Genomic DNA, 20,274 nt, shown 5'->3' with positions numbered 1-20,274 from the left:
CACCAAATTGAATAGAAATTCATTTTGTAGCCAATTAAATCAGACTTAAGGGACCTGCGCTCTGCACTGAACTGCTCTACAAAAACAATTCTGTATCTAGATGATGATACATTTGAAATGAAGAGAAAAGCCTTTATCGCTTTACTGTTAAATAAGTCACTTGAGAAGATTTTTTTTTTTGTTAATCAAGACTATCAGAGCTGAGGAGAAGAAACTGGGGGGAAGTGGCTGAGGGACTCAGTCAGGCTTCATGTTGGAAGGTTTATTTTCAAAGTAATAATTATACTGTCACAGGAGCGAGCGCCAGAAAGTTTTAATTAGGTGATAAAGTACATGCATGTCAATGGCACAAGTGTACGTTAGTGCAGGCAGTTATGACGTCACTCAGTTTGCTGAAAGCAGGGCTAACACACCACCACACTGTTGAAAGGGTCCTCAAATCACACATGCAGCTCCAGCTTCAACACGGGTTGGTTTCATACGTTTATATCTTCACTGACATCTTCAGCAAACGTGTGAATTTCAATAGACAGCAGGTAGAACAAACCTAGATGAGAGGCTGATCATATAGTTTACCATGGGTGTATTAATAGTGCACAGGCTCATGAGAAAAAACACCCGTGTTTGATTTCTCATGGTCCACACTGGAATATTGTCACATGCACATGTACAGGTTCAGAAAACCAGCAATTAAATTTGACAGACGGGTCAAATTCAGAAAAAGAGGACAAAAAAAAAAAAAGATGCATCCAAAGCAGGACTTCAAATTGGTCTTGCATTTGCCAGAGATGTACTTTATTGTTTTTTGTCTTGTCTTAACATTTTTGTTAAGACATGGTTCATTAGGTGGCAGTGAAAGTCAGCAAAGCAAGGAAAGTGACAAAGACAGCAGACTGAGCCACTGTGGCGGAGGACACACCAGTGGCTGTGCCAATGCAGCGTGACAAGCTTTTCGGCCAGTGTTTGGGCACAGTTTGAGAAACTCGCTAATCCTGCAGGTCCGACTCAAAAGAGAAAAGGACTGGATCCTCATGCTGAGGACAAGAGTCCTGCACAAAAGCTACCGATTAAGTAAAACAAAAAATGGATTTTAGGATATTTAAGGTGGGACAACAGTGAAGTTTATTCCATGTCATGTTGTGCAAGATGGGCCTGATAAAATCCTGGTTGCAAGCTGTGTCAGACAGTACGATATGAATTTGAGGAATGTCAGATAATGTGCTGAATGCCTGGCGAATTGGAGCCTTACAATATAAGTATATGAAAACAAGCGAATCACCTTACAGCATCCATCCACAGTGCTGTTTGTGAGAACTTCATCCTAACCTTCTGACAGTCACCAGTTTACCACAGGCTGTCTTTGGCTGCCAAAGCCCCAAATCAGCAGTCTGTGGTTGTGTCTCACGGTGTGATCAGGATCACTGTTTTGGCTTTATGACCATAGATTTGCCATGTTTGCCTCACAATTGTCATTTATCGTCTCAGACAGCCCAAATTGCACAGTTTGAAGGGGCCTTTAGAAATTAGAGCACTCCTATTTCCCAGAAAACACACAAGATGGTCAAACAAAAGAGCTGCTGAAAAGAACACTCCGGTCCACTGGACCATGCTGCTGCCACCCACCAGACGAACGGATCAGCTAATACCCAAAAACACTAACTCTCACATCTCTAACTGGGCTGAGGCAGCGTGGCCCAACGATCCCACCTGAGAATTTGCAGTTGGAAACTGTGAATTGAAAGAATCTCACTTGCCTCCCAGGCTACCTGTCTAGCACAGTCCAAAAGAGACATGGGCCACCCTCTGACTTTCCAGTACAGTAGAAGCAGTGTTAGAAGCAGTGTGCTTGTGCGTAAATCCATGTACAAGTGCATGTGTTTGTGTACACGAGCACAGCATATTTACAGATTATATTAAGCGTGAACAGCCAATAGGACTGAGACATATGCTGCTTCTTTCGTAGACCCTGAGTTTGTGCAGGATGAATTTTAGACAAAGAATGAATAGTGCAGACAGCCTTAGCTGGCAGCACACTGTGTCCCAATGAGGAGCTTTAAACCTAAACTTCCCAAAGTCATTATATTGCATAAATCGCTCATTTAACCAGACTTGAATCAGCGCAGGAAGATAGGTCCTGAAGTATATATCTCTGCTGGCCTTGCTTAAAAAGACTCGATGGTATGTATCTTCTTTTGAGGGGCTATATTCACACGTCCTTGAAGAGCTTGATTTGTAGATAGGAAATACGATTATTAGCCCTCAAGGCAGAATGTAACTCAAACTGCTACTCTGTACTCTTCAGCCTTCTGAAAAGCTGCCTGTACTGTCCTTGCATTAATTTCCCAGACAACATTAATGTCACATTATGAACACGATCTTCAGTCATCACATAAATTACCAGGTGGGTAATATGCACTGTTTAAGAGGAGCACTGTGCTCCAGATGCAGACCAACACACAACTTGTGTGAGTGCAGGCATGCAATACAGATGCAGCCAGTTACAGGATTCGATGCAGGGAGAAGAATGAGTTGTGTGTGAGAGAGAGATTAGGTTTGGGGTTAGCGCTTGTTGAGAATGCTGACAAAGCATCCTTCCACTAACACTCATCACAGGCACAAACGAACCTCTTCAAATCTAATCTCACCTCAGGCACTCCTGAAACACATTCCTGCTTGTGCATATTGAATGTTCACATTCTGACGCTTTAAAAGCAGGAATAATGCACTTGCTTCAAGAGGAATGATGCAGTCAGTGTAGTCACTTTCATTAAATACGGTGACAAGTGCAGCCACTGTGTCCATCGAGACTCAATATCAAAAGCTATCATCAAACTCAGATTCAGAAAACAGCCTGCAAAAAAGGAATGCTCTACACATGTGCTGTGCAGAACAGGTGAGTCAAATCAATGAGCAATCAACATGAACATAGAAACAGATCACATAGAGAGGTAATTCACTGAGGAAGGCCTCCGATGTTCAGAATCTAGAGATGAGCAAAGGGGAAAGTTTGAAAGCATAAAGTGGAAAAACAAGTGGATGCAAACAGTCAAATTAAGCAACATGTTCTGCACACCTATCTTTGCTGGATTGCTTTTCTATGTACTCTCTGTCCTTCATGCTGAGGGCCCTGAGAGCTCTTTGATGTGACTCACCTGTCCTACGTCACACAGACTGATTGGTGGTTTTGTTTCTCCTAAGAAGGCAAAATGTGACAAAATGTTCATTTATAGAACACATTTGACAATGAGGTTTAATGTGTGAGCAGATGAAATGCTTCTCTGTGTATACAATAACCTGGGACATTTACTGTCACTGAATGAATAAAGACATATTTGTATTTTAAAGGCTGGGCTTTACACCTAAACTGCAATAGAATAATATACTAACATTCTTTTACTTTTTTTGGTTGTTTTGCTGCTTTAAATGTGACATAGGTCTCCCAAACACACTGGACTTTGCACAAAGTTGTTCAATAGTTCATGCTTACACACTGGGCAACAGTCCAGTGAGGATAACAGAAATCAGGAGACTTGATACGGCTAACTAGACATGTCCAAAACACGTACCCTCCCTGCTAAAAGAAGTTCTACACAAGGGAAAGACTGCAACCGCAGAGCTTCCACAACTAAGCCTATTTAATCCATGTGTGTGTGCACTGAGCCTGAGCACAACCACCTTAATGAAAAGGACAGGACAGAAAGAACCAGCAGTGTCCAGAAATGTCTTGGCAGAGGAAACCGGCTCTCTCTCTGTCTCTCCTTCTGTCCCTCACTCTCTTGTGAACACACACACACACAGACAGGCACACAGAAAATTATGTCCCCCTGGATATCCAATGAAATTCTGCCGCAATTCAAGCTGACATTAAACTAATACCCTCACCGAGTACAAAAATGAGCCTAACTACATGGAACAAGAGCGTCACGCTTTTTCATCAGAAAAGGCCAAAACATACTTTTAATGGTAGGTTTCAGTTTTTTTAGGTACCAAATGGGAAAAGCTTCCCACTTGATAATAATAATAATAATAATATGGCATAATAATACAAAACAAATAAAATCGCTCTACTGTTTCATTCAGTTAAGATTATTAGTGAGTGTCATATCATTACTGTGCTAATCACAGATCAATGGCTCGTGCCATCATTAATACACACAGGGGAAATGGTGTTACTTTTCTCATTCTGGTACTCAAGTACGAGACTCTCATTTTGCTCTGTTAATGCCCCTGAACATACTTCTAAACACTCTTTGAACAGTTTATCTAAGACATTTTTGGTTAAGTCAGCCTTAAACTCCAAATGTGCCAAATTCAGAAGCTTCAAGGGATCCGTGTGCTGAAAACGAAGTGCTTGTGGGATCATGAAACACTGTCTGAACACCCCCCCCTCCCCTGAAGTCAGAATTGAGGGGCTGCGTGCAACAATTTTTTGTAACTTTCTGAATCTGACAATCACACAAGCATGCTTACTTCATACAGCGACTGGCTGTGTGTGAAGGTGAGAAATTTGACTCCATGAATGCCTTTGAGGAGAGACCGTCTGCGCGCCGTTATCGTCATCTGAATCCCCATCTCCCCCCTCTCTATCATGGCAAGGTGTGTGTCTATTCCCTCTTTGAGTGTGGCCACATGAAATTGCTTTTGCATTCAGATGTTGTCCAGCATATTTTTACAAACTGGTTTCTTTTAAACACACCACAGCCCATTAGCCACTAAACTGGAGAGTCAGGTATACGACCAGTAACTCAAACTGTCAGTCGTTAAAGCCTTACATTCTTCACTTGAGCTATGAAACATGGTGTACCAGCACTCTGACTCCTCAGATACATTAAGAGCACTCACACATAAAACACACACCTGCCTCCACACGCACACACACACACTCCATCTGCCCTCCACATTCACACTTACCTCAGTGTCCTGACCTGTCCATTTATCCTTCCTCTCTGCTTTACAGCTCGTGTGTGTTTGTGTGTGCGAGCGCGCGTGTGTGTTGCATGTGGTTGTACGCTTACTTTGTGTGTGTTCTTTTCTGTCAGACCATAGTTGCCCGGGGAACAGCTTTAGCATTGAACTATCCCTACCCCCCACCCTGTCTTTCACGCACATGCACACATGCGCACACACACATATTCCTTGTTCCATGGTTTCTTCATACAGAAGTGGAACCTGCCTTGTCTTGGTTGACAACTTGGTGGCAATGATGGATGAATTTTCAGTGTAAGTAGAATCCAAATTAAACAGGGTAGAAACACAGTGGGACCAGTGCTACATTCTGAAGCTCCCAGTCCCTGCAGCTGCGTCATACACGTCTGCATTCTCAATTATTTCTGTCCCTATTTCCTTTTCGCCTCTGATATCTAATTGTTTCATGTGTTCTCCTCCTTAACATTTTGCAAAAACTGATATACAAACCTCCAAATTTATTTTGACAGCGACCCCATTTGAAGAGAATCCATAGCTTTACTGCAGCAGCACATTCAGGTGTGATAATAAGGTGTGTGTGACTGGGAAAATGTCTCGGTGACCTATGCGCCTCTCTTCTCCATCTTCTTCCTTTCTCTCCTCACACACACACACACACATCGTCGGGCTGTAAATGTCGCTGGGAGGAAATGAAAGCAGCTGTGGTTTTACGGTTTCATCTGGTCTGTTATATTTATCTGACCCTCTCAGGTGTTTACCGTTCCTCTCTCGCACACGCACATTGATTATTCTATCACCATCTTGATGTGAGGTGCGACAGGAACACCTCGGAAGAGGACCAGAGGGCATCTTATTGTGAACATACAGAGCCGCTTTTTTTTTCTTCATCTTTCTAACAGACAGATTTCCTTTGCACAAATTCTTATTTATGGTAAGAGGTTTGGGAAAAGCAGGAGGAGGAAGGTTTTACACATATTCACAGTCACACCTGGGAGCTGCCCAGTGCTGCCCCCTTCTTCTGCTGCTGGCTGCTAAGCAACTGTGAGTAACATTAAAATCATACCATTTATTAAAAATCTATTAAGTGGACAATCATAAAACTATTTTCCAGCAGTGTCACATATGCTGCAAACCCATAACCCTTATCACAATCCATGAAATAAGCAGCGTTATTGCTTTCTAATGCTTCAATCTTTGCATGCAGGCAATTGTGAAGAAAACCTTTTAGTCAAAGAAACACATAATATCCCTGAAAGCATTCTTCACCGTGATTATACTGCTAAAGGTATGACGCCGAGCTCAGCATTATTACCTCACATATGTTGCAGTCACAATCAAATTTGCGCTAATCTATATGAAACAAATCAGTTTCATACGGGTTATTAAAATATTTCTGCACAAAAGAGCCAAATTCAGCCACAAGCCCACAATGCCAATCAGGCTTCTAATATAACTCCTTGCATGTTGTGAAAGTACTGATCTGACAGATTCAAGTAGTTCTGTTCACATATTCCAGATATTTTAATGTGATGGAAGCAGTTTCTCCTTGATCTCAGTCAAGGCCGTCTGTGTTATGAATTTCACAGAGTGATGAAAACTGCCTTGAGCGCAGCAGTGGTGGCTTGTTTGCTGCTGTGCACATGTAAGAAAAGGCTGTTACCCCGACCTTTAACACGATAGTGGTGCCAAGAAGGAGTTTGTTTCTGACTGTGTTTCTGAATATCTTGATAAAATGCCAAAGCCAAAATAAACATTGCACTTGAACCGCATGTCGTATATATTCGCATGCATTTTTACGATGCACAAATATTCTTGAAATAAAATGTGAATCTTAAAACCTGCAGCAGCAAAGTTTTGATCACTTCTTTATTTCCTCTATTCCCTAAAAATACTTGTAAAGCTTCTCACTACAGATTCGCCTCCTGCAATCTCTGGGTCAGACAGGCATGCACACACCAACACAAGCAAAGGAATCGCAAGACATCAAAAAATACTCACAAACACACGAATGCATGCACGCACACTCAACCCTCTCCCCTCAGTGAACCTCCAAGCCTCTTTCGTCTCTTCGCTCCTCTATCAGGTCCTCGGGGGGGAAGGAAAACCCATGAAATGATTCCTGACATGACGGATCACAGAGCAGCGCTGGTTGAGCCGTCTGATATCAACACTTTTCTGCCTGACTGTGGACAAGTAAGGCAGGGGGATTTGCAATGATTTCCCCTGGCTGTAGCTCCAGCTGTATCTGCTCTGTTGGCTGGAGTTACTGATGCTAGCCCACTGAGCAAGTTCAGAAATGCTGCCACATGGAAAACTGGTAACTCTGGGTTCAGTGTTCCTTTTTGTAAATTAATTTATGTTTATGTTTCATGTACTGCGTTAATCTTGAAAACACATACGCACAAAAATGACGTTTGATTATCATTATGTCCATTTTATGTCCATAAGAGGTAAAACCAATACAATGAGAGACATACTACTTGTATATTATTTCAACACAATCACGTCTTTTAAAAGATCTACAATGACAAAATAATGTCCGATGCCATGTTGTTGAATTATACGCTCGCTTCAGCTTGGCCTACATTTCATTTTCCATCAATGACAGTGGCGTCGTGTGCTGCTGGTGCCGATGTCGACATGTTCTGGAAGATTTCAATGTCCCAGACAAACAGGAGGAATTCCACTTATTCTCTGATTATGGAGCCTATTTTCTGATGTTTTTGTGTCCAAGTAACTAATGGAGACAACCTTTTTTGTTCTCAATACTGAAAGACAGCACAGCAGCCAGTGGCCATGAAACAGGCGGCAATGTAGCACTTCGGGAATCTTCGCACTGTCAATGAACTTCCACTGAAAGGGTGTGTTTTTGCCACTGATGGGCTCAGATTATTATAATTAGTGTCTGACTACATTATGGAAAGGGTCCCTACAGAAATGGACCTTTTTGTTAAAGGGCAGGCTCTGTTTTGTTTAACCAGAACCAGCTCTTATATCACACTCGCTAAAGCCACCAGACTCCATTCACAAAAACAGTCATTTTTGTGTCACTTCATTTAAACAAGACAGAAACAAAATTATACGGAATCAACTGAACTAAATCTGAATTTAGAATACTCCTGGACAGCCCTAACCGACACAAGGGTTTGTTTCTCGCAGTTCTTGAAAAAACTTTTTGGGCATACTGGGTTTTCATCTGGCAGTATATACGTTGAGAGCACCTGAGGTCTGAAGCGGCTGCTCGACTCACATCACAACTGTTAGCCTCTGTTTAGACTCTGTGGGTGAGCTACTCTCTCAAAACATGGACACACAAAGAATATACAGATCAATAGAAAGGATAATAAAAGCAAAACAGCAAAGTGCCAAGTTTTATGGTTCCTAAAGAAAATATATTCTTTTTGACAAGTAACAACCAGTGTAAATCACCACTCAACCTTCAGACACTTTTGTCGTGAGTGAATTTACAATTAAACCCAGTGACTTGAAGTCGGCCTGGGGGAGAGGGGGTGCAGAATTCCTGTGATGCAATCAGTTGGCAAGGGGTGGGATTGTTTTAAATTCCTTTCCCTGTCCTCATGGTTTAAGTTCACATCTCATATTCGCCATGTTGTTCACACCTGCTGGTAGACGTTTGCTTTTCGGCAAACATGTGTGCACAAACACATCCAGCAAATGAGCGAAAGAAGGAGACCGAAAAGGACAGAGAGACGCAGCACATTAGCTCTGGCAGCGCACATGAATTAGTTAGGAGGTATAGCGCTGACTCCACCGCACACCTTCCTATGCACAGCAGGTCCTGCCCTATAAGTTCTCCTCAGTTCTCAGTTTTGAACTTGAAGAACTTTGTATCAGTGTCAAAAGTGTTTGATGTAGGGGTAGACTGCTCATTAGCATGCTGATATGATCAGAGGTGTGAGCCACAACAATATTCTTGAGTTTTGAGTCTTTGGTTTCCTCTTGCTGTTTCAGCTCAACTCATTATTTGGGTGTTTCCAAGGAAGTCTGATCAAAGTTCTCATTTAACGGATCGTCTCTCTCAGCTCGTCATGTATCGCCCTTAAGGAAAAATCAACCAAAGTGCAGGAGAAACGTATCAACACGTATCAAGGTATCAAAAGTTCCCACCGTTTCCATCTACGTATCTATTTGGAGCTGTGGAGTGCAGACAGAGTAGGTGGAAGTGCTTCTTTTTCATGAAAGATTAGAATTTGTTCTCTCCTACTCTGAGGATTACATTGTTGAAGTAATATGAAGTACTTCATCATGCAACAGAGATACTTGTGACAGCTTTTGCCTTATGGTTAACTCCTAGTTTTCTGTCGCTGCGCAGAACGTCTTAACAGCAAAGCAGTGGAAACACAAAGAGGACAATGAAAGAAAGACTGCGTCGGACAAAGAAGAAAGAGTCACAGAGTTGATTCTGGGTTTGATTTTTTTTTTCTGAGTGAAAAATATCTTACCTTCAAGGATGACTTCTTTGCCAGTTTTCTTCAGCGCTTGCACAGCCTCGTCGTGCGTGGCCTCCCGTAAGTCATAGCCATTGACAGATAATATGGCATCACCAACATAAAGTGCCTCAGTCTGGTCAGCAGCCAGACCCTTAAAAATCTTGGAGATGAGGATTGGCATCTTGTTCTCCTTCCCACCTATATGACAGAAAGGGAAAAATGTTGCTGTTTCATCTTCAGGAACCTACAACAGCTGCACATTATACATTCACACTTGCACAGTGCAACCATAACCATCAACTTCTGACTAACTATCACCATGTTTGAGCATCTGGTAATTAAATTCCTTTCTACTTACACAATCCATGCAAATGCAAGTGTCCATGCCAAGAGCTCCAGCACACAAGCAGAACTGCCATAAATAAATACTGACAGTGAAACCCAACACAAAAATTACAGCTTAGTTTCATATGAAGGCACAGAGTATTATCAGTACCTGTGTGTTTTGAATTCTTTTGAGTCTGCATACACTGACGTAAAGACGCCACTGCTCTAACTGCCCAGTAACTACACATGTACACAACTCTGACACAGTAAGTAACCATGCCACACCTATTGTGATTCCAACTGCAGTCCTCATATTTGAGCATTTAAAGTGAGCTGAGCTGCAGAGAGCATACGAGGACAAACGCAGACAGCAATGATTACCCTCCTGTACTAACTTGTGCAGTTTCCTATCTCTTCCTCTCCCTCCCTTCCTCTCTGTCATTAAATGAAGGTCAGCTAGTGAGCTGATGGATCTGCCTCTTGCTGTGGGCTTCCACTCTTCATGAGAAATATCGTCATCAATGTCAGCAGGCAGTTGGACTCCGGCCTTCAGGCTAGTGAGAAATTATCTCAAAGAGGATTACCTTTAATTAATTTTAAATACGTCTTCCACAGGTTGCTTTCTCTGGGTGATTCCGTGGGATTTAACTCGTGTATCTTCCACTGGGGGCCACAGCCCAGTGCTCTTAATAAAACACCAGGACTGAGCTGAGGCACTCAGAGTATCCACATCAATTACTGTCCTGTTCAAGTTTGAAAAAGAGGGATTTAGCAGTTACTTGACCGCTCTGTGGCATCAGATAGCTGTTTACTGCTTGACTGCGTATTAGCAGCGAGGTGATGCCCTGTACTTACTGTGTCTGAGTCTGAGTATGCGTTGATAGAAACTTGAAAGTGCAGGTGAGGTGAAGGAGAACCTACAACAGTGCTGGTGGTGTTCTCATCAATGCATCATCATCAAAATTTGAAATCATCAATTTGAAATCATTTGAATCTTGAAATGTACTGAAATGTGGCAGTTAAGTGGAGCTCTGACTGTCAACTAAACTCCTAAAAAGAGTGTGAAGCACATACCCCTGGAGACACCTGAGCATGTCAGAAATGAACCGTTATACTGAATGCTGATAAACAGTGTGAAGACGGGACAGATAACATGGACTTTAGCCAGAGCTTAACTCTGCTAGACTCTACAAAGACAAGCATGGATGAATCTGCAGACAAATCAGAAAGATTTGAGCACTGTGTTTGCCACAACCCCCCTAACCAATACTGTAAACTACACTGCTTTTTATATTCTCAGATTCAATGCACGTACACCCCACTGTGGTCTCTATCTGAGTATGCTTCAGTGTAGTTGCCATCGCAGAAAGGAGCTGAAGAACCACCAACATTTCCCACTCACAGGCTGAAGTTACTGGATGCCATGCCATCTAAGTGTTGTACTAAAAGACTACAATTTGCGTTTTAAGCTCTTTTTAGATCTGCAAAATAAATGTTATCCTTTCACTTTTTTTATTTTAGGTAAAGCTTTTTTTCCCTATATATGAAATAATCTGAGCAAATAAAGTTGCCTTGTGTTCTCCTGCAGAGAGCATTTTAAAAAGTGACCTCATCCATTTCTTTGTAACAATGGGAGATTGTTGTGCTGGGTTTGTAGGGAGAGCCAAACTATTTGGCTCTGTAGGTAGAAGTGGTAGTATTTCCAATACTCGAGGGGAGCAGCTGCAACTCTACTAACATGGACTTTCTGTGGAACTATATTGCTTTGAGGAACTGTTGGTCTGAACGTTGCTCTTGGATACTCAGATACTCATTTGGTCGCTTGGATGTAATCCCAAAATTCTGATCAGGAGCAAGAAAGAGCAAGTCTGGAAAAAAAGTATTTTCCCCCCTTATAGTAGTGAATTGCACATTACACAGTAATGTCACATGTAATTGAAAGATATTATAAACAGCTGTGTGGAGAATGAAGTTTGCTGAATTGGCCACACTGTAAACATGAGGGAACACCCACAGCAACAGTAACATTCACAATCATAAGGATACAGTAGATTATGCAGGGACATGTGCAGTGATTACAATGCCATGCAAACTATAGAAGCTTTTTGGACCCATTCAGCTACCAGCAGGTCTGTAAAGGAGGCAGACACGACCACACTGCAAAAGAAGAGCTGCCAATTTCATACTTACTGTTTCAAATTCAACATGAAGGACTAAAGTGACCGCAAATGAATGTGAGTTTAAACAGTTCACAGTCATGCTGACACATGTCTGCACTTATCAGGAAATTGCTGGTCACTATCTAACACAATTAATGGAAAAATAAAACAGAAACGGAAAAATAATATTTTTTTGGTTCTGAATGTCAAGTTAAATAGTGTGCCGCCCTGTGAGGCCAGTGTCTCGCTCGCTGCTCCCATCCAAACTTTCCCAGCTGGTTTGAGGATTAAATTTGAATACCTTCCAGTCACAAGTTGCTTCTCTAACCTTCAGGTTACCTTTGCCCCCAATCTGCACCAGCATATAAATTGTAGTGAATTAAAGTGCATTGCTCAGTAATCTCCTTTGCATGAAGACTCCATAGAACTATTAACAATACACGAAGTGCAGATTTATTATCTGCATTGCCCACATGAAGGGTTTAAAGCTTCAACATGAGACATGCAGCAATTATTGAGTACTGGGTCTACTGGGTAGAGTATTTATAGAATTTACAGTAAAAAAAAGTAAACAATTGTACTCTGGCGTGTACTAAACTGAAGATAAAACCGTTTAAAATTGAAAAAATACAAAAACTAGAATACATCCCCACAGTCAGTGTTGTGCCTGAACGCGTTCATTGAACAATAGTTCATGAACTTGTTCATATTTTGGGCGAACATGAACTGAACGTACTGTACTGTTCATTCTGGTGTCTGCGAACGGCACGCTCTCTCAGTTTAACTTCGTTCAATAGGGTGCCAGATTTCTATAGAGGCCTCCAGGCGAAAAACACGTCGAAAACAGGCCTTAATATGTAGCGGAAAAAACACCCAATCTGTCAACACCAGCCACCAGTGTCGCACTGCCGCATGCGTCATCAAAACAAAAAGCAGCATGGAGGCGACAAAGCAGCAAGGAGGCGTTTTATGACAAGGTCGGTGAGGATGGGAAAAATCTTACAGTTCTGTGCAAACTTTGCCCGTCAGCTTTCAAAAAGAAAATCCGCAATTCAGTCACATGGGGTGAAAGCTGCAGCTGCCACTAGTGTGGACTGAATGGACAGCAACAAAGCGCTAAAGCAGCAATGGGGAAATGCTGTCCCCTCAATGCTAATGTAAACCCTGGCTGGACAGGAAGATTAAATCTGACGCATAGTTACAGTGTTAAAACTGATTAAATAATTGCTGTCTGTGGTTCTATATGGGCTGTGGCAATAATTTTGAAATAATAAATAATAATAATAATAGCTCACAGCAACAAATGGAAAAAAAAAGAACTATAAACTAGTTCATTTTTGGAACGGTGAACTTAGTTCAAAATTTCGAATTATGAACTGTGAACTGAACTAGCTCATTTTAACATTTGTGAACTAAACTTTGAACTAGTTCATGTAGAAAGTGAACTTTCCCAACACTGCCCACAGTACATACCACAACACTACTGATGCAACCACAAAAACTGAAAGCTCACTAATGCAGGGTAGATGTACGGCCCTGCACACTTCACAACTGATTGTCAAAGCAGAATACGATCAGTGACATTTCATCTTCAATAAAACCGACAGATTAATGTCTCGTGTACCAAACCCATGCTAACAGTGCTCACCACACCACGCTCCCACTCTGTCTACCAACTGCAGTGCTAGCGCTCCTGAATGGTGGAAATGTATGTGAAGGAACTAGTTAAAGAAAATGGTTGGACAAGCAGGCAAAAGACAGCCTTGTCATTTGAGTCAGCCAGAGGATGACAGTGACAGCGGTGTCAAAGTGGTGAGAGGATGACAGTGCTGTCAAAATGGCTCAGCTTTTGCACCAAAATGACGAAGGCACATATGGATAGTGGATATCTGAATTAATAAGGAGACAAAATGACTAAATGTAAGTGATGGCTGAAAAGGGGTTTTTTTTCACATTCCACTTGTGAAGTATTAAGTCTGACCTTGGGGCAACCGAGGGAGGTGAGGCGCAACAACAGCCACAAATGCTGTGCACAGTAACCCTTTTCCACTTTTATATGTCCTTTCTATCTCTCTTCGCAGACTTTGAGGTTCACTTCCAACCTGAAACACCTCTTACTGACATGATGCTGAATAAACATCCTTGACATATTGTCGGAAAAATACCATCAATATGTCTGCCACTCCTACACAACCCTTAATCCTCCCATATTCCCTTCCCCTCCCTACCTTTCTTCCTCCAACTTTTCATGTCAAACACAGTTCAGCACCCTCCAGCTGGCAGCCTGTCACTCAGCTGACAGGAGGGTGGTGGTGGTGGAGGTGGAGGTGGAGGAGTGGAGCCACTGGAGCTACCCATGGCAGGTAAATGAATGGTACTGGTTTATACAACACTGACATGTACCTAATTAGGTAATTTTGTGCTAACAATGTGTTCGTTGTGATAATGCTCCTTTCAAAGAATTCAGTATGATCAGCACTTTGCTTCATCGCACTGCATCAGCTGAACTGTATGCAGTGCTACTGGACGCTGGAACAAACAACAAAAAAAAGACTTAAGACAAAACTTCAGACAAAACAAAATAATGTAGCAACATATTCCCGTTGAACATGACGAGCCGCATAAGGGGAGAATACATTTTTAGTAATAGATTAGTTACATAACACTGCACCTGAGCCTTTTTAACTGACAAAAACATTGTGCACATCTGAGGTGGTCTCTGACAAAGAGTTTGGGGCATCAAAACATGATTTCATAATACTTGCCCTAAAAAATCCAAGCATTGATTTTAACTGGCACAAGGTCCCGTCTAACTGGGTTAAACACTGTGGGACAATTGTGGAGCGATGTCGTGGAAGCTATTAAATCCTAATAATGTTTTTGTGATACTGTTCACCAATTGATATCTAACTGATAGTCTATGCGACTCCATTGTGGTAAAACCCACTAAGCTCAGAAAAAGTGTCTGCGGACACACACACACACACACACACACACACACACACACTCTTCTTCACTCTGTCCAGTGGGCCTGTCAAGAAACCTGGAGCCTTGCTTCCTAGCCTCTCTTCTTAAATTTAGACATGTGAGAGTAAAGGTTGACTGCCTCCATGCTTCCCTGCAAGCTGGGGTGGGCTCCCTAAAATTAACACAAGTGGAGTACTCAACTCGTAGCCACATAGCTTTCATCTTTGGTCAATGACAACTGCCTGCTGTGGGCTGCTCTTCTCAGCTGTTCACGACGTTGTGTCAGCTAGGCCGCAATAACTTTCGCCCTGCTCTTTCATTTGGTTCACCCGGTCTCTTTTTGACACTTTACTGTTTCTTGCTCTTTCTGTCTTTGATTCTTTTATCCTTTCTACTCATTTGCCCTCTTCGGCTTGTTCCATGTCCCCAACTATGGCTTGCTCTTTGTGCCTTTCTCTTTCTATCCCTCTGCTACACCCTTCTTCCTCCCTCTCTTCGTCACTGCCTTTGAACAACCAGCATCACAACAGTGACAAGCCACCAGGGTGCCAGCTATGATTTTGCTTTAATAACATGTTGTCTGATTTTCAAAGCCACCCATTTCCATAGAGATGGACATACCATTTATGTCATTAGGGGCTGACTTTGTTGTTGTTGTAGGTGGCAGCCGTGGGGGAAGTAAAATTAGCATTTCACCAGCAGCCAAAATGATGAGCCACAATGATGTGAGTCCACAGCTGTCAGTCAAATCTTCCCTGTGTTTCAGCCAATGGTCAAGCATTAACCTGTCAGTACATGCACACCTCAGACCTGTCAAAAAAATGGAGGCTTGCATGCAAGTTCAAGTGCAATGCACGTACAGATACACATCAGAATGCAGGTCCATTGTCCACTATCAGCGTTGTGACAGTGCATGAATCCCACCACAAGGTAAGTGGACCAGACAAACACAACTTCATCACAAAACCGAACGAGTCTAGTCTAAGCCATGGAGATAGAACCCTAATGTGGGCCACAGAAAGATTAAAGCGACCATGAAATTGGTAACTAAATTGCAATGGTAATATAAAAATGCAAAAGGCATCAGAAAGTGAGCAAGCAGTGTAAAAAGGAATAAAGATATTCTGAGGGCTTGGATCTATCTTGTTCAAACAGCCTACCAAATTTGACCCAAGCAAAATTATAAAACAATGCTGGTCACCTCCAAGAAATGAAATTAAAATATTACTCAAACTTTTTTATCACTGCACTGTCCATTTCATCTTTTGTATTTATGTTACATCCCAATGCTCGACCCTCTTAGTCTCCACTTTGAGATCAAGTCAGGTCAGTTTTATTTGCAGTATAAAGGGCCAAATGATAACAGAAGTTAGCTCAGGGCACTTTTCATATAGACCAGGTCCACACTGTACTCTAAATAATATTATTTACGAAGACCCATCAATTCCCACCATGAGCAAGCGCTTGTTGGCAGTGGTAAGGACAAACTCCTGTTTAACAAACAGAAACTTTGCAGCAGAATCAGAATCTGGGTGGGTGGCCATCTTGCCTCAACAGTTGTGTTGAAAAAGAGACGCGGGCAGAGGGAGAGAGAGATTACCATTGAAATACTAGCCTGTTGCCACAGGTCGAGGAAACAGGACAAGGAAAAGGCTTTTATCAGCAGCTGCACAGTACACACCGCAGGTATGTAAGCCTGGCTCATCAGATATGGAGAGGTCACGACCTTTTCCCATCGAGAGGTTACAGGCGTAATGCCGGTGTAGCTACGGTGCAGCGGCAGTGGGGTGGACGTGCATTGAAGCTGCTCATCTTTACTCGCTCAAAGACAAATTCCTCAGCAAAAATGATCTGTGAATGAACAGTGATGGGTTTACTCTTGTTTCTGTGATTCCACTTTCACCTATAAGGCACTTAAGGAGTCAGCCATACTTTTCAGTGACATGACAGTTCTTCTTATTACTTATGTAAGCACCCTTCAGATACATGGCTCAGTGTTAAAACAGAGGTAAAACCGAGCTATTATAACAAAAAACAACCGTTCGTGGTTTATAGCATGTTGGGAGCCTGTTACAAGTACGTGTGCCTCATTTGAACATTATCATATCAAATCTGGCTTGGGGGAATGTAGTGGACACACAGTTAACTCAAATACAAAAAAACAAAAGAAAAACTAAGTTTGGTCCTTTAGCTACTTGTCTACATATGTTTTTAGGAAAAAACATATGATTTTACTAATGTATGACGGAAACTGAGCATAAAACAACATTCAGCCTCACATTGCTCCTTTTCTTAACTCAACCAGGTTAACTAGTTTGATCTAACCGTTCATTAGGACCTAACGTTCGCATGACACGTCGGGTTAATTGCCATCTCCGGTGACTGTGGGGCGCTGCAATGGTTCCCCGTTGAGGTGCAGCACAGAGATAACACAGCTGTCAGTTTTTGTCTGGGCAAACAGCAGCCCTGAATGTAATAAATGTGAGTTAAAATACGAAAAAGAATACATTCGTCTTGACAAAACGTCGCGGACGAGCCGAATGTGTCGCGCATTTGTGGGGTTTAACGGTCAGTTTGAAGTTCGCTAAGTTAACAGTTCACAGACGAGTCGCCGTCGAGGGCAGAAACAAGCCAAAACTTGTGTGAACTGACACTGACTCGCGGATTATGAAGTGGGCCGTTTCGATATTACTTGTTCAAACTGTCTTACCCTTGATACTGATTCCGAGTCCTCCAACATCTTGCTTGGTAACTCGCACGGTGCGCTTCACGTTGGTGATGGTTTCCGGGACCGGGGACGAGCTGAGGTTCGGGGGGTCTCCGTTGATAGCGCCGACGGGACTCGGATTGGGCTTCCCGGGCTCCTCGGCACCTTCCCCGGGGTTTAGCGTGAGCGTGTCCTCGGTAAGCGTGGCCAACACCCGGATCCAGCGGTCCACGGTCACTCGAAGTTCCAGCAGTCCCGTTTTCTGCGCCTTCATCGCGGCAGCCATGTTCAACGCATTCCTGGAATAACTCTAAACGGGCTGGCAGTCCTGTAAAGAGATAGGGGGTGGAGGGATGGAGTAGGGGGCAAACACACACACTCACACACCCACACACGCAATTCCTTCTCTCTCTCTCCCCCCCGACTTTGTCCCCGTCCAAAGAGGTTTATCCAGCAGTGAGAAGTAAAGTTAATTGAGGGTGATACGATTAGCAACGGTGTTGACACACACGCTCAAAGTTCAAAGAGCTTGTATTTGAGTCCCCCCATTAATGAACTGTGTGCGGTTGAGTTACACATAATTAAGTTTTGATTCATTCCTTTATTTATTTATTTCAAACGCATTGAACCACCGGCTTAGATCACAGATCTAATTTGCAATGTGCCCAACAAACACGAAATCACTGCGCTGATATATACAGACGTTCTGTCATGGAGGAAATAAAATCAATAGTGCTTCCCAGGCCAGAGTTACTGCTTGTCCTTTCCAGTGGACAGAGTTCACATCAGGCATGAAATCCTCAGTTCGTCTTCAGTTTGAACTCTGCTGGCAGAAAACATGCTTACAATGGATGTGATGTTAACAAGGGGGGAAAGAAACCCAGTTCAACCATGTTCCTCTATCCATCTCTCAACTTAAAGCAAAAAAGAACAAAGGATGTCTTTCAAAATAAAATGCACAAAAGGAAAAAACAAACAAACAAAACATTCAGGCTGATTTTGCCTTGAAAGAACAAATGAAAATGATATCAGGCCATAAGCAACATGCCAGTTATGGGCTGTGGCAACAACTGCTCCTTAGTGAAACTGCTTGTGGCAATGAACCCTGCAACCAATACCCAGCAAAATCCGAATAAAAGGTGGATACAGGATGGACATGAGGTTCTCTAAAGGGTGGTTAGCCCCACGTTTCCCTGCAGTAGGCACTAAATGAGTTGGCGGGACGTTATATGAGCACTGACAAAGCTGAATCAATACCGGCCACATAGCAAAAGCAACGGACATGATGGGCCCATTGGGAATTCCAGAGTGAGAGAAAGACTTCAAGACACACACACATATATAGTATAAGTTTAGTGTTGTCTTTTAAAAATGTAAGTCTGATTCACACTGGAGCTGCCCAGTCCAGAAACACGAGCTCCCATAATGCAGAGCATCATATGGCATGTACGGTAAAGAAATGTGTCAACTAGTGGGATCTCAGTTTTTCAGTTCCTGTCTGCCTCCATTCTGATTTTTCACCAATAGTTTCAGCCCACAAGATGACATTTTGAATATCTTTCTCTTTGAACCAATTCTTTTTTTCTGATTTATTTCCTTCCACCTTTCATCAGTCTGATCTATCAGGCAGTTCCATTTATTTCCAATCCACAAGTTGATTTGCAATAATTCCACCTCAAACATGTGCAAATAATGGTGCAAACCTCTAGTTTTAACCTTCTAGTTTTTCTTTCAGTAATCAATGTTTCAGATAATATGAAAAGCACTGAAATTGCTGCCTAATATATGTCTGAAACTCATTTGTAGTAAGCTCCCATGACTTCAGCAATAATATGCTATGACCAAGCCATTTGGTCTTGACTCCAACTCAACATGGATAAATACTGCACTGTCCTGGTGACTCAGCAGAGGTGCACTTAATTGCCCAGAGTAGACATTAAGAACATGCATGAGTCACTGAAACAAGCTGATGGAGCAGTCCACATTCTCTATGCTCCATTGCATCTGCAAGAAATCTGCCAGCCCCTCAGCTGTGTGTGTGGCAGCCTGTGTTGCATCTGCTTCACAACAGGTGAAATAGCAAACAAGTTCCAGCAACCAATTTTAGAAAACACACTTGTGGGTGGGTTGGTGAAAGGCAATTGCTCCCCTAATGAAAACAAGTTTGGAACATTGACTGAAAATTGCTCTCAATCCATACAGATGGTTAAAAGATGCTGCGTTATCAGAACCTCCTTCTACCTCAACCTGAACTGCTGCATATGTGCTTAATGTTTGCTTTTATATATATTAAACTGCAGTTTTATTTGCTGTAACTGGACTGTATACATCCATTGAAGGTAATGCACAGACTATAAACAGCATGTTCTGTTCGGCACAGTGTTTTTAAAGGTTGGTACCCAATCCTCTGTCTCCCCCTAGTGATCAAAATGCTCCATTACCTCAGAGACAGACAAATTTAAATAGCTTGCCAAACAAGGGCATCTTTTTGAATGTGACACAGATATTTGGCAAGGGATAAGACTTTCAGACTTCCTAAATTATTCTGTGATGCCAGTTTTATTACAAAAAAGAAACAACAGAAGGCATAAAACCAATTGAACAGCTTTAAGGGCAAAAATTCTGACTTGTCTCTTTTGTTCCAAAACCAGGCTGACTGATTTAATCCATCTGACCTTGTTAAGGCTCATGTGTTTTTTCTACAGACCGACAAAATATATGTCATATACTGTATACA

General features: G+C 42.3%; 1 protein-coding gene across 1 annotated transcript in view; it reads right to left on the bottom strand.

Annotated features, from left to right (window-relative positions):
* Positions 1-17,843, bottom strand: part of snta1 (syntrophin, alpha 1) — a 32,397-nt gene extending 14,554 nt beyond the window's left edge. The window contains exons 1-2 of the mRNA XM_070959017.1: positions 17,541-17,843; positions 9,390-9,575 (exon numbers count right to left, since the gene is read on the bottom strand). Of these exons, the coding sequence (XP_070815118.1) occupies positions 9,390-9,575; positions 17,541-17,823 (469 nt within the window). The 5' untranslated portion in view covers positions 17,824-17,843. The remainder of the gene's footprint in view (positions 1-9,389; positions 9,576-17,540) is intronic.
* Positions 17,844-20,274: the final 2,431 nt, after the last annotated feature.

Source organism: Chaetodon trifascialis, chromosome 3, assembly GCF_039877785.1.
Source record: "Chaetodon trifascialis isolate fChaTrf1 chromosome 3, fChaTrf1.hap1, whole genome shotgun sequence".
NCBI lineage: Eukaryota > Metazoa > Chordata > Actinopteri > Chaetodontiformes > Chaetodontidae > Chaetodon > Chaetodon trifascialis.
Note: the sequence above shows the minus strand (reverse complement) of the source record. Positions and strands in the feature narration are given on the sequence as shown.